General features: G+C 34.6%; 1 protein-coding gene across 9 annotated transcripts in view; it reads left to right on the top strand.

Annotated features, from left to right (window-relative positions):
• LOC106083902 (syntaxin-binding protein 5) overlaps positions 1 to 15,016 on the top strand; it is a 152,644-nt gene that overhangs the window by 115,002 nt on the left and 22,626 nt on the right. The window contains exon 15 of one of the 9 annotated variants that reach the window (XM_059368269.1): positions 13,991 to 14,048. The exons of 7 other annotated variants lie outside the window; for them this stretch is intronic. In XM_059368269.1, coding sequence (XP_059224252.1) covers positions 13,991 to 14,048 — 58 coding nt within the window. Of the gene's footprint in view, positions 1 to 8,794; positions 9,072 to 13,990; positions 14,049 to 15,016 lie in introns of all 9 variants that reach the window. One more of the 9 variants, XM_013247201.2, reaches the window with a different exon arrangement.

Genomic DNA, 15,016 nt, shown 5'->3' with positions numbered 1-15,016 from the left:
TTGTTGAAACCACATGTCATGCAAGTCAACTTCTTGCATTTTGGCCAAAAAAAAAGTTGGATATCATCTCACGGTAGCGCTCACCATTCGCAGTTACATTACGATTCGCATCATCTTTGAAGAAGTACTATGACTTTTTCTGGATGCATTGATAGCTCATGCAATGCTTCTGGCTGATCTTTGCTTCAAAATCGACAATACTGCTTATTTACGTACCATTGAGCAAAAATGAGCTTCGTCGTAAAATGGAAGAAGCGCGCGATGACCTTTCCTAACAGAGTACGCATTTTGATAATAAAATTCAATCATTTACAAGCGTTGTTCGTTTGTAAGAAGATTAATGGTTAAATTATAGACCAAACCGAAGATGTTTGACAGTGAAACAAAATACGAAACGTGTCTGAGCTGTTTAAGCCAGTATTGTCAAAAAGATAATAGCTAAAAAAGAACCCTTTATTAGGATCAGTTAACTTCTTAGAATCAACCAAGTGAAGTATTTATGTGAAATAACAACAATGCGTCGAGCAAACGAATTTATGTGTGGTTGTGTGTTGTCGTCCATCTCTGATTTATTCCCTGCATATGTACACGTAAGAATATGTGGTAGAGTTGGCGTATAACAGTTATGAATATTCACAATACTCATACGTATAGTGGTCCAATGAAACACAGCTCGCAGGGTATATTTATTAGGTAATGAATTATAATCAGCTGATTAAAATTTCATGTCAGCGTGATTTTAACAAAAACTAAACAAACTTAGGCTTATTGAGTTTTTAAGTAGCACGGAATTACTAACATATATGTTCTTTTTCGAGGTTACTTGTTAGTATTTAGAGCGCACAACAAGCCGATTACTGGCTTAGATGTATGTCCATAGTAGCATGGGGCGGATTAATAGCCGCACCCTCTTTTCGTTCTAACCTAAGGCTTATCGAAGAAGCTGTATTCGTTTTACGAAATAATTTTGGTGTGGTCTAATTGACGTTTTATTTATTTTATGTCGTCTCATCCCATTTGATCACATCATATATGAAATACAAGTTATCTTAATTATCCACACAAACATTTGTACAATTTGTACCCTGAGGGTAAAGAGAATGTTCTTTTTTATTAAAAGCCTAGTGCTAATCGTTAGTTGTTTGTGTGAATGGTCAATTTTAAGGATACTTAATACGACTGATGCATAGCAGTTGTTAATGTTCACAATACTCGTACGTTCAGTGGTCTAATAGAACACAGCTCGCAAGGTATATATATAAGTTATAGAAATGTAAAAAGCTGATTAAAAGGTTTTAATTTTTATCAGATTTCTACGCGATTAGCCGATCTTAGTACTAGGCTTAAGGTCTAAACGTTTGTATAGAAACCTAATGGGAAATATAAAATGCAGGTACATAACACAATTTAAAAAAATCTTGCAATAATAACGTAGCATACATTTTACCATGTACATAATTGCTCGCAAAGCCTCACTTTAAAGACATGATTTGACAACCACCAAAATGGTAATTATGAAAGAGTCAGGCATTTACCTGTAATTGGTTATGATGGAATGAAATAATTCTAAAATTGACTTAATACTTTGGTTCTTTAATTTTTTCTCATTTATCCTATCGTGTGGATTTGCTTTAATGCAAAAATAATCATTAAATGGGTATTAAATACGTGGGCATAAACGAATATCATAAATAGGAAAGCTAAAACTTTGCGTCTAGATAGAATTTTTAAGAGACTCTGTAAACATTTAGCGTTTTCTTTCGCTAGATATATCAAAATCAGCTGATTCATAATGGGAAGCAGATGTATTTGAATGACACAAATCGGAGTCAATACTTTTCTTTGAGAATTTTCATCACTATAACACCATTTCGATATATTTTCTCTGTACATTTATAGAGGAAACACCTTTTTTAACAACCATTTGACATTTAAAATTCTGGTAAAATTAAAACGAGAATTTATTAATCAACTGATCTACCTTCACATCATAATTACTCGCCTTTATCGAAAACATTCGATTACAAATGTTAAATGTTGCCATGTTTTACTTGAGTAACATACATTGAATCAGCTTGCTTACTATATTTTGTAAAAAAAAGAAAATTACATATTTAAAGTCCCTATTATTTTCCATTTACCAACAGACATAATATTTTGGTCCTATTTCCATGGTTATTCAAAGGTTATTTTTTTGTACATAATTTTATAACAAGTTCACTTCAACTTAACTAGGCCTAGAAAAACTTTAATTTCATAATAAAATGAGTATAGGAAACGACTATAAGACCTTTACAAAGTTTGCATAACCTTTGCATGACTTTTTCTTACGTCCAACTTATAACTTTCGTTTTTTTAATGACCCACCCTAATATGTCTGTGTATTTGTAAGTACAGTGACGTCCTAATGATTTGTTAACTTGTATTCACACATTTCTTGGATAAGAACTCAGAGTTGCCTTTTTTTAATCATTTTTTTTTTTGTTTATTTGTACATATAAACAGATGTTGAGCAACACCCACAAACAATATCAAAAACAAAACACCAACACTCCCACTCTCGCTCTGTCTATGGAACTCTCTTTTTTTGTCTCTGTCACTGTCTCGCTCTATAAATCTCAAAACTCAATTTCTATGCATTTCTCATTATATTGATAACATTTTGGTTATTATCTTTGTTATTATTGTTCTCTTGCGTTTGATTTTCGGTTCGGCTACTTTTGTTTTGGTTTCTCTTGTGTTGAACGATAATAAGAGTGAACTAGAAGGAGAATTCAAATGTTTGTAAGTTTGTTCATCATAAGTTCGATGAGTTAATTTTTGTGTTTGGTTACTCTACTTGATTTTTGTACAACAACTCAATACTGTGTTTATCGTTTTTGTTGGTATTCGTATGTATTCCTATCTATGTATGTATGTATGTATGATGTTAAGCACAAACAAATAATAAAATAAAAAAAAACGTATGTATGTATGTAAGTACTACAACGCAACGCAACTCTACAGTACAATAATAATCACAACAAGTTAAGCCTAGCCTAGCCAAGCCACAATTAATCACCACCAACCAATAGCCAACCACCAAGCAAGGCTTTATTGTGTTAATTGTCACAAAATAAAAACAAGATTTGAAATTGTTGATCAAGTTATAATGTTGGTTAATGTTGCGTATTATACATCTTTTTTTGCTGTCTTAAATCGAAATCGATTACAAAAATCAAAACAAAAAATGTTCTCAACAAAAATGCTGCTGCACTATATTTGTGTTGGTTTTGTTTTTTTTTTTGTTGAGTTTTTTGATAAAAGTTTTGCGTTTGCCAACTCTTCTCTCAGTTTCATTGTTTGTATGAATTTTTGTTTCATCTCTCTCTGTCTCTCGCTCTCCTTATATCTCTCTCTCTCTCTTTGTTGATTGATTGGTTAATTCGCCGTAATACAAGTGTACAGCTCTGTTGCAATTTTTGAGCATTAAAATTTAGGAAAACAAAAAAAAGTATTTATATTATTGTTGTTATTATTATGATTTCAAACACTGCTTATATATGAAAAAAAAAACATTTGATTTATTTTTATTTTTCGATGTCAATGTTCATGTTAATATTCTTTTTCTTTTAAGTACAAATCAATGTGTTTTTATGTATGTATAAGCGCGTATATCTAATAATTGGGTGTGTGAGTGTGCAATTAGTCAGAGTTGTATGTACATACGCCAGCAGTGAAAATTACAATAACGGAAGGCTGGAATGGCTATACATTATATAATTAAAGTAATTGTACAATTTTAGAAGTATAACTTTTTTAGAATTCAGATTTAAGTTATACCTCAAGAATCAAGATGTATAATTTTGTGTAATTCATTCACTGGTTGTGTCGTTAAAGTGTATACCTCGGCGATCAGCGAATGTCTTAACATATTACGTACCTGTACGACTATGTAGTTGTAACCATTTTATTCACCCCACAAAATGAAGAGTATCCAACATGTTCTGCATTATGAGTTGGCACAGGGCACACCTCAAAGGAGCATTTTATCGCCTCTCGTATAGGTGACTACCATAAATAGCCTACTACGGATCCTTAATAGATGGTGAAGCGGTTTTCTACGCATGCAACTATACTTCAGCAGAAGGGCCAAAATGGACTTGGAATTAGCATACTACCGTGTACGAGATAATCGAGAGAATGCTAAAATCTGAGGAAGACGGCGGTTGGCCAAGGAGTCATATTTCCTCAACAGAGCAATTTCTATATCGCAAAAGGCCAACTTCTTGGGAGAGTTTTTGGCTAGAGAACTAAAAAGAATGTGTCTCATTCAGGAGGGCTGTACGCTTGAAATGAGTCGTGACTGCGTGGATGCTCAATATGCTGCATTTTGTCACAGGAAAAAATTTGTATAGCCATTTGTTAACATTCACAATAGGCAGATTTTGACAATCTTAATGTTGGCCGAGGAAGACGAAGGTTAGTTGATTCGAAGAGTCATATTTCCTCAACAGAACAATTTCAATCTCCCACAAGTTCAACTACTTGCAAGAATTCTTGGTTAGGGAACTGAACTGGATGTGGCACATCCAGGAGAGCTGTACGCTTGAAATAAGTCGTGACTGCGTGGTTGCGCAATATGCTGCATTTTGTCACAGGAAAAAATTTGTACAGCCATCTGTTAACATTCACAATAGGCTTTGAATTTGAAGATTTTGACAATCTTAATAATGTTCATGGGGCCTATCCACTTTATGGTGACACCATCTTATATTAGTAAAACCTGGATCTATACTAACTTATTCTCTAAACGGTTGATGGTCTGTGTCTAATCTAGACCCAGGGAGAAAGGGCAAGTTGCGCTGATGAAGAGTATTTGTATACAAGGACTGCTATATATGTGTTGGCCTAATAATGGAAATGCAAATTTTTATCATCAAAAATGGTTTTAATGTTTTTAAAAGTATCCTTCAGCATGATTTATACACTTTTGCGTGCGCTCAAAACAATTTTCGAAGCACTTTTCCCACTCCGATTGAGACACCTCGAAAACATGGTTATTGAACGCTTCAACAGCATTATCTGGCGACGAATATCATTGACCACGCCTTTTTTATTAATGTACGGGAATAAAAAGAAGTCATTCGGTGCCAAGTCAGGGTTAAACGGCGGATGACCTATCAATTCGACGTTTTGGTCGGTCAAAAAGGCACAGGTTTAAGCCGCAGTATGAGAGTTCGCATTATCATGGTGAACAATGATTCGTCTTCTCTTGTTCGTTTTTCGAGTTTCTTCCAAGACTTCGGACAATCAAAGTGGTGTACCACTCAGAATTGACTACTTTTCTCAAGCGGAACAGTCGCCCCATCACCAGTTTTGACGAAGAACCAGGCAACCATTTGTTTCGAAGTGCTTCTTCCACGAATTACCTTTGTTGGATTTGTCTCGACCACAAAGACCCACACGTTCGACTGTTGTTTTGTTTCGGGCTCATACTCATATATCCACGACCCGCCACCAGTGACAATATTATAAACGTATTTTAAAGCACCTCAATCGAATTTTTTTCAATATTTCTTCGCACTTATCGACACGAGCCTTTTTTCACGAGTGATTGTCATATTGTGCATGCAATAGCGAATGTATGCTGGTGGAAGAAATGCCAAAGGATGCCATGAGATAGATGTGTCACATGACGATCTTTCATTATAAGTTCACGCACGGCATTAATGTTGCCTGGTAAAACGACCGTTTTTGGACGGCCTTCACGAAATTCGACTTTGAGCGATCGAAGGCCAGGGTTGAATTCATTAAATCGGGTTTTCACAGTGTAATAGGGTGGTGATTCATCGCCATACAAAGATTTAATTTCATCAATGTACTCTTGTCGTGATAATCCATGCCGAAAGTCGAAAATGTTCACGAGTTAATTTCATTTTTATTGTCAAGTTAATTTTTTCGCTGTAAACAAGTCAATTGATGGTCGTACGTCAAAACATTCTGAGTACGATTATGCTAGAAAATGTCAAACTTTCAATGGAAAAATCATTTGCACCTGGCAACACTTGTGTTGTCTAAGCTTATCTAAAAATAATGAAATGATGGAAAATGAGGACAAAGAACGCTGTGCTGGGGAGACCACTAGTGTGGTCTCACAACCAGCGGCTCGTCCTTCCGAGAGAAGCCAATCTGAAGTCCCAATCTGTGGTCCTTCCGCTCAAAATAGAAAACCCAACTATTCCTGAGCTCACCATATGTGAGTTACTATGGGCGAAATTACCTATCCTAGAGATCCTTGAGGTGCTGAACAGAAAGATAGCCTCACAATATAGTGAGCTTGACAAGCGTCTAACATAGTTGGGGGACAGAAGTCATCATCGGACCCAGTCAGTAAGGTGTTTCAATAGGATTTATAGGTGATTTGAACCTCTCACATGAGGGCCTCTTCATCCCTATTATTCTAACTCACTACTCAGAAGGGTCGGGACATACAAATCATGCGAAGCGGAAATTCTCCCCATCAGCGAATTTACACTAGACAACCAAGACAAGTTCAGCAACTCAAAAGAGGTCGACCAACAACCGACTTGCTAACGAGCGATTGGTATCTGGAGTCTCAATTCTCAAAAGACAGAGTACACTGGTCAAGTGAAAGGCATCCACTAACCAAAGACCAAGAAAATGAAGAAAACCATGACTGGATTGGAAGAGGTTTCGGATCGGATATCTGAGACAGCACTAGAGGACTAGTGCGAGAATCTTATGCCAGTGGCTGAGTCTTAGTTTGACGGAACACAGATGGCTGAAAGCTAGAGGGAAGAACAGATTTGGGTCTCTGAGGACCAAGAGATGGAGTTCTACTTTCGACTGTGTGACAATAACACGGTCCAACAGGCGGAAATCTGGGTGATTACGGAATGCGTGAGATGGCACAATGTCAGAGTGTGGCCATAAGGCCAATAGCAACCAGTACGGGGAGATCACGGACGTTCTTGGAAACCTTCTCTGAGTATGACACAATCTGCATCATTTTTTTGTCAGGCCATGGCAGAGTGAAGGGGAGCAAAAAGGCAGACAATTTGGTTAGAGTCAGACAAAGCAAAGCCTTTCAAGACGACCATTTTCCTATTTAAATAGGAAGGACTGTAGGATAGGAAGGACTATATATACACTGAGGACACCGTAAAGCCTTTGACGCCGAACGCCTGGTTTCAAATGCCGGCATGAACATTAGTAAAAATTTCTGCGGTTTTATTATCTCCTTACTAATGCTAATTACTTTTGTACGGTATCCTGCCATGTTTAAACTTCTCCACCAAGTGGTGTGCTGCACGCCGTTCGGACTCGGCATTAAAGGAGGTCCCATATCATTGAGCCCAAACTTTAACCGGTCTGCACTCATTAATATGAGAAAAGTATCCCTTGTGCCTTAATGGAATGTTCATGAGAAATTTTGTAGTATACACTGATTCTTAAGGCCAAAACAGAATGAGCGCGTTGAAGAGTGCTGCATTAAAAAATGTAACTCAGCAAACTAATTCCACAAAATTTAAAGAATTTTCAACTTTGATGACCGAAATCGAACGTCATTCTTTGTTGCCGTATGTGAAGTACTGTTTTTAGCCGTCAAAGTTAAAAATTGTCTAACTTTTGCGCTATGCTTTCTTGAAATTGGTTTGCAGAGTTGCATTTTTCAACGTAACGCTCCCCAAACCGCTCATTCTGTATTGCCCTTAAATCGTTTACTGTGGAAAATCCCAATTTTTATCACGAATGATAAAAAATGGAAATTTTGTTTGCGAGTGCAAGTCGTCTTGATCTCTTAATTCATACGGAAATCAGCCATTCTTTCCTTTAAGAATGCTAATCATAGGGCCTCGCTCACGTGCAGCCTTGCCTGGTTGCAAACGCCATAGATGGATGGTTTGCCATAGCAAAATGACTACGACCTAATGACTACAGCTGATCTTGTGCTGTTTTCACTTCATATGAATGGAAGCCATTAAAGGTATATTCAATGCATCTACTAGGAAAGGCAGCAGAACAAATAAGGCAGCCACCAGAGATTAAAAACCTCATTTTATGCGAATATCTGTTTTGCATTTGTTATACAGCGACTATATCAACAATAATTTCGTCCTTTACCGCTTAAGGCTTCATTCATTTCCTATATAAATAAAAAATTAAGTTGCTTTAAATTCTTTTCTATGTAAGGATATAATGGCAGTCTGAAATCAACTTCAACCCAAAGCCTTTTATGGGATTCGAACCCACAACCTCCGCACTGATAATTTCAGCACACTTAAAATTCAGATACCGTTGCACTGAAATTTGTAGTTAGGTTAGTTGAGAGATGCAGTTTAAATTCTACCCAGACTCAGACTATTTTACTTCATTACGATGCCACAGTATCAGCAGACCAGACTTTTGATGCGAATAGAACCCACGACCTCTGCAATTTATAATTTTAGCTCTCTACCAACTCAGCTAGCGGTGCGTTGAAATTCTTAATAAATCGTTCATCTTGGTTATACAACTGAATTGTACAATCTATTGGTATAATGTATAGCCTCCATAAGAAAAATGAAAACAATTTACACTACTACTAGCATTCTTTTTCCTTTAAATAAATATTTTAACATAATAATAATAGCAATAATATATAAGTATATAAAAATTTATAGATGTATACGTATAAAATATTTATATATGTATGTAATACCACCCACCTGTACATATGTATAACGATGATTTCTCATTTACTGTCATGGCCATTTGTTTGTTTGTTTGTTTGAATTGTAATTTATCCCAGATCAATGGAGCAACCAGTACAGCACCTGCAACCAGTGCATGCAGCAGCGGTACCAAAGTAGCTTTTTCAGGTAGTCCCAATAATCATCATCTTCGCTACGAGACGAATCAATCGACCGACGATTCATCATTGATGGGCGCCGCATCATCCAGTGCTAGCGGCGGTGTGGGCAAAATGTCCTTTACAGAACAGGCATCCACGTCGTCGACGTCATTTGATTATGCCGCAGAAGCACAAGCTGGCGGAGCATCCAGTGGCATCTATGTAGGCGAAACAGGTGCGCAACATTTTTAAACGTTTTCCAAAAAACAAAAACAAAATACCAAAAATACCGTCACAATACAGCGCAGTGCAACAAACAACATCTCAGCCAAAGGACATACTCTTTCTCTCTCTCTCTCTCTATCTCTTATACTTGCATACATACAAGCAAACATTTTTGTTAGAACTTTGTTTAGCATTGTCATGGTGAGTCGGGCGATTTGTTTCATAAACTAGCAACAAATTTCTACAAATTCTTCATGTTCACAATATTGAATACGCAATTGTGGCCAAAATTTCTTATGACAACTCTTCACTCTGGTATCCATAAAAAATTAATTTAAAATGAAGTAGTATCTGCATATTGACTAAATTTAGTCATATTTGTTTTATCGGCTTTTTTGTTTATCACACCACATATTTACATTGTTATCTGTTTGACCGATGATTAGGGTTATCGACTTTGCCGATTTTTTTCATGTTCTGGGGAAAAACGTGTAAACATTTTGAGAAAATTGGGCATTCCTCAGTCTGTCATTTTTTGAAGCAGATTTACTCGTCTTAATTAATTTGGAATTCAGATTATATATAAATGTTTTTCAATTGTTCAGACAAATTGGAAACTTTTAGCTTTGAGGACTTTTTTGTTTAGACGCCCTTTGTGTTCTGCATTGTCTGCGACTCTGCTGCCCTAATGTGAGTTGAAAGTTGAGTTGATGTATTTAATTGAATGAATCCACCATAACACCAATTTACTTGAATGTCCATTGTGTTCTGCATCATCAGGGCCTCTGGGCTAGCCGAACCTAACCTTCATTTTAAAAGTATTTTCCCCATTAAGACGCTACAAAATTTAAAATACAACAAAAACGTATCCATAGCGCAAAAAACTTCTGGGTATCCGAATTTATTGTGCAAAATACCACACTTTTTCTGCATTCTTATTTTGTAAAGAAACGATTGATTTTTCGTTTGATTTTCCACTGGGTCCATTACCTCGGCTTTACATAAAATAAAATCGGGAGGTTGGTTTATGTGGTAGCTTTATCAGATTATAGACCGATTCAGACCATATTTGATACGTATGTTGAAGGAAGCAGGAGAAGGCTTCACTAATGAAGGTTAGGTCACCTACGAAAACATTAAGTGGATAGGCCCCATGAATATTATTATTTAAGTATGTCAAATCTGGCGATTGAATTGATTCATTGCCCTTTGGTCATTTTCTTTGAGATAATGTCCAAAGAAGCATGTCCTCAGATTTCAGTTCATCTCAAATGTGTAAGGTTGTTCCTAGACGTGCAAATTCTTCTTACAATTTCTTGGGATATTATCGCGGCCCAGAACTGGTGAATTTTGAATTTTTCAACTATAAACGATCTCAGGAACGGATTTTGAGAACAATAATAAGTACATCCAACAGTTAACGACAGTGTTGCTGTCGGAAGAGGCCTGATATTCCATATCATACTTAATGGATGTTAAACACATTTTTAAATTAAAATTTTTACAAATTATTGTCGATTTAATCATTCGCGTTCTTAAATTTCGAAATTCTCGCCCAATAAAAGTACACATGCTCAATAGAGGATTTTCGAACTATTTTACTCGTTCACGTATGCCGCAATAGGCCCACTGCATTTTGTTAAAATACATTTTTTACTAACATTTGTTAACATTCACAATAGGAATGTGCTCCATGATGTTCATGGAGCATATACCAATTAGTGAGTCCTTCCACTACAGTGAATAGGTAAACTTCTCATTATGGTTAGTCCGAGTTCTTGTAGAGTAGAGAATATGTCCCAACATCTTACATGGATTTTTAGTCGGATACCATCCCCATAGAATCCTACGTAAATTCAACTACCAGAGATACTGTAGTTCTTCTGTAGATTCTTTCTTAATATATGCTCATACATTTGCCATAAAGGATAACAGAATGTTTGTAGCCGCTGCTTGGCCAAAGGGCAATGAAAGAAAAATCACATTCAGTGTGAAAAAAGATATTTTCCTCAATGCGGATCAGGTTAGCCATCGTTTATATCCCATTAAACTATAAGTGTATTTTTGAATTACCATTCACCAGACCACAACACCATTTAGGTAGCTTAAAGGTCTGACAACTGTATTATACATCCAATACAGGATACGCAGTTTAAACTCCCGATAGAACCCTTGTGAGTCCTATATACTCTTCCCGTCGTTAGAATATGGAATATAGTATTTTTTGAGATTATGTGTGTCTGTTGTGTTCAAATTTTCCGGAAACTTCATTTCTTGGAAATTTCCTTTTCCATACAATAATATGAAATTTTTTTGTTTTCGAAAATAGATTTTTTACTGAGAATTCAGTTTTTTGGCACCATTTCCTACACCATCCATCTCCAACGAACTTAACAATCGCCCGACTCTAAAGGACAATAATATTTTATTTTTTTTTTTATTAGAATTTTTTATATACCATAATTTTAACACTATTACTAAGTTCTCACATGCATACATACATACATGGCCCTATGACACGCTAAACTTATACCACATCATGCACAACTGTAAAGGCAATTTTAAATTTTGAAGGGCCCTTTGTATAAAATTAGATTAAGATCTTTTTTTATCGCAGCTCATTGGGCAAACTTAAATTATGTGTCAAAGATATACAATTTTCGCTTATACAATTTTAAAGAAAAAATTCATGGTAGAATTTCAAAAACTGCTGTCATTTTCAATGAATAATGCTCTTAAAGATGGGCCCTGCTTCGCTCACTCTCTTGATAGAAACTCGACAAATTCCCTTCGTTTCTAAACAGTGCACGTTTAGAGAAAATAAAGTCGGCTATCTTACTAATGACATTTAGTGATTCCTGATATTTCTTCAACTTCTTCAACTCATTAAAACGTCAAATTCATTATTTACATTATTTTTTTTTTCTAATTAAGTTAGTTATATTTGCGTCAAACAAAAAAAAAAACAATCTTAAGTGCTGTGCTGCCAGATGTGCCAAATTTAAAGTCCAAATCATTCACAGTAATCAAAAATTTTGACAGCCTGGTACGAACATGCACCACTATGTTCCGCATGGTTATGTCGTTGACTCTACTTTCCATACATCTGCTTTGGTCTTAAAAAAAGTACGTTTTTTAACAAACTCAGATTTGATTTTCGAAAAAATACCATCTATGCCGATATAAAGATCGCGTAAGTTATCGATACCAATATTTCTTTAAAATTAAATATAACACAATTCAGAAATCGGGATACAGTATTGAGTCTCCTGGATAGAAATGTTGTATTTAGTTTCAATTTATTAAACCATGACCTGTGTTTTTTGAAGGGAATTACTCCTAGGTAATATGATCTGCTCCCTACCTTACGACATAACTTCGCCAGCGTATATAGAAAAAACATTCCAATCAATAATTGTCAATATATATTTTATTTTTCTACATTGTGAAAGTCCTAAATGTTTTCACCTTATTATGTGCTAACCTACATGTCCCACACCCAATGATTTGTTCGTCTATGTACACCTGAAGCTGTTAATCAAACAATGTCTCTCTTTTTTATTTGTTGTTATCAATATTGTCTGTCTCTGTATATGAGCAAAAATAAATGATTGTCATCCACCTTAAGGGGTATTTTATAAGTCAATCCTTGACTTCGGGTAGCTTCATATATGATTTTTGCTGAAAATTTAGTTTCTGAACATTTAAATTATGAAAATATTTTACAAACATATGGGTGTTTTGAGAAAACATTCCAAATTTACTATTGGCAGATGTGCACTAAATAAGGTAATGTGAACTCTCAACAAAGTTATGTAATTGACTTTAGCGTTTTTTTCTGTCTTTGCTTGGAAAACATTTGAATGACAATAAAATTACGCAAATTCAAATTCATTTCTGTAATTAAGAGCCGTTACTACAACCATCATACCACGTAGGCGTTAAGCTCAAAATTATGGCAATTAAATTTTAATTATGTTATTTTATTGTCTTTGAATATTTTCAAAAAACATCAGTATCATCGATGCCAATATTTCTCCTACACTTTCGGCCTTATTCACAAAACTATGAAGCATTAACATAGGGTTACTTGACAATTCTTTAAAGGAAATATGTCAAATAAACCTATTTCAAATGTACTTTAAGTTTTGTGAATAAGGCCGTTTGCGTGTAAATATATAGAAAAGGTAATGTGATAGAGAAACAACAACTTGTATGTCGATATTGTATCAATAAACTACCATATATTAGCTATTCAGCTTACTCTTTAACGTATATTAGTGAATGTATTGCAAAAATATTTTTTTGGACTGTGTTTAGTTTAGGTCTAGAAAGTTTGGCTAAGATAAACACTTCCACCACTTTGGCCCAAACCCAACCCATAAGATCCAGTATCTCCCTCTGCGTCTGAAACACATAAGTATTCTCGATTGTTTACGAGATAGCAACAACAACACATCACATAGTGAAACATTTTTTATTTCTTTTTTTTAACACATTGAGTACATTATAAAAATGTTTTTTTATATTATTGTATTATTTGGATTTTTACCATACAATTTGATCAGAGATCGGCTAATTAAGGAGTAACTATATAATATGTCTTCATATATATAATTTGTAGTGTTGCCACCTACTGACTAGTTGAATAAAATAAAGTGGCTTTATTGATTTTCCTAAAAATTATTATTAACGTTTTTTTTGAACTTACTTAACTACTGAATAGGTTACATGTACTTACATTATAATGATTACATAAAATTTGCATTTTACTGACTGATTCAATTATACTTCAACCAAGAGTCTTTTAATATTATTAATATTCTTAAACCTTCTATGCATTATTATTTCTCTATTTTATATATGATATAATAATATATTTTAATATCGACTTATTATTACACTATATACGCATACACATACAATTAGGTCCGTTTGCGAAAATTTACTTTTTTCATAATATTTTGTAATCATTTCTCTAAAAAACGTAAGTAACTATTACAACTTTTATGCAAATCAAATCACTCTACATAGATACAATAGTAAAAAAATAAAAATCAAAAATTAATTACATTATAAAACCGACCGACAATAACATTTAAATACATACATACGTACTTAAGAAACAACAAATATATCAAAAAGATTCACCTCGATAGAAATCCCTGAGCACAGAGCAGCTAAACATACAACATACAACTCTTACATTATGAAATATCTTAGAGTCTAAGTGTCGATTTGTGCTCCCGTGTAATCGATGTGGTATTTTTCTAAAAATACTTTAGAGCAGAGAAATGATCCATCATTGCAATAAACAGAGGGTACTTATTGAAATAAAATAAAAAGGAAAAATAACGTGCGGATTTGCAATACGCTGCATTTTATCAGAGAAATCTGTTTTTACTGGCATTCACAATAGGCAGTATTTAGCAATCTAAATGATGTTCATGGGGCCTATCCACTTTATGTTTTCACAAGTTACACAACCATATATGTATGTGTGAATACTGGGGCTAAATTACCGCAAACATGAACGAGTAAAATCGTTCGAAATCTCTCTATTGTGAATTATTCATTTCCTTATTGAACCAATATTTTTGAAATTTTAGATGGCGAATGTTTAAATCGATCTTAATTCGTAAAAAATTGTATATTAAAATGTTTATAAAAGTGGTATAACATCCATTAAATATGAGATGAAGTTTCATTCAATGCCAAAGCACACTCGATCACGAATGCGGTAATTCGGCTCCTGGCTTTCAGTTATGCTTAGTAAAGATTCCATATTTTCATATCAACAATGCTTATCCTGTGTTTATTGTGATGATTGTCTAATGACAAGGGACATATAATAAAACTCAAAAATTTTAACAAATATTTTGAATTTAAATAATTTCTTGCATTTAGAAATGGTTTGCTTTAGAAAAATTATAGGCTTTTATAGTTTCGTTTGGA

The sequence above is a fragment of the Stomoxys calcitrans genome, chromosome 4 (assembly GCF_963082655.1).
Source record: "Stomoxys calcitrans chromosome 4, idStoCalc2.1, whole genome shotgun sequence".
Classification (NCBI taxonomy): domain Eukaryota; kingdom Metazoa; phylum Arthropoda; class Insecta; order Diptera; family Muscidae; genus Stomoxys; species Stomoxys calcitrans.
This window is presented reverse-complemented; position numbering and strand designations above follow the sequence as displayed.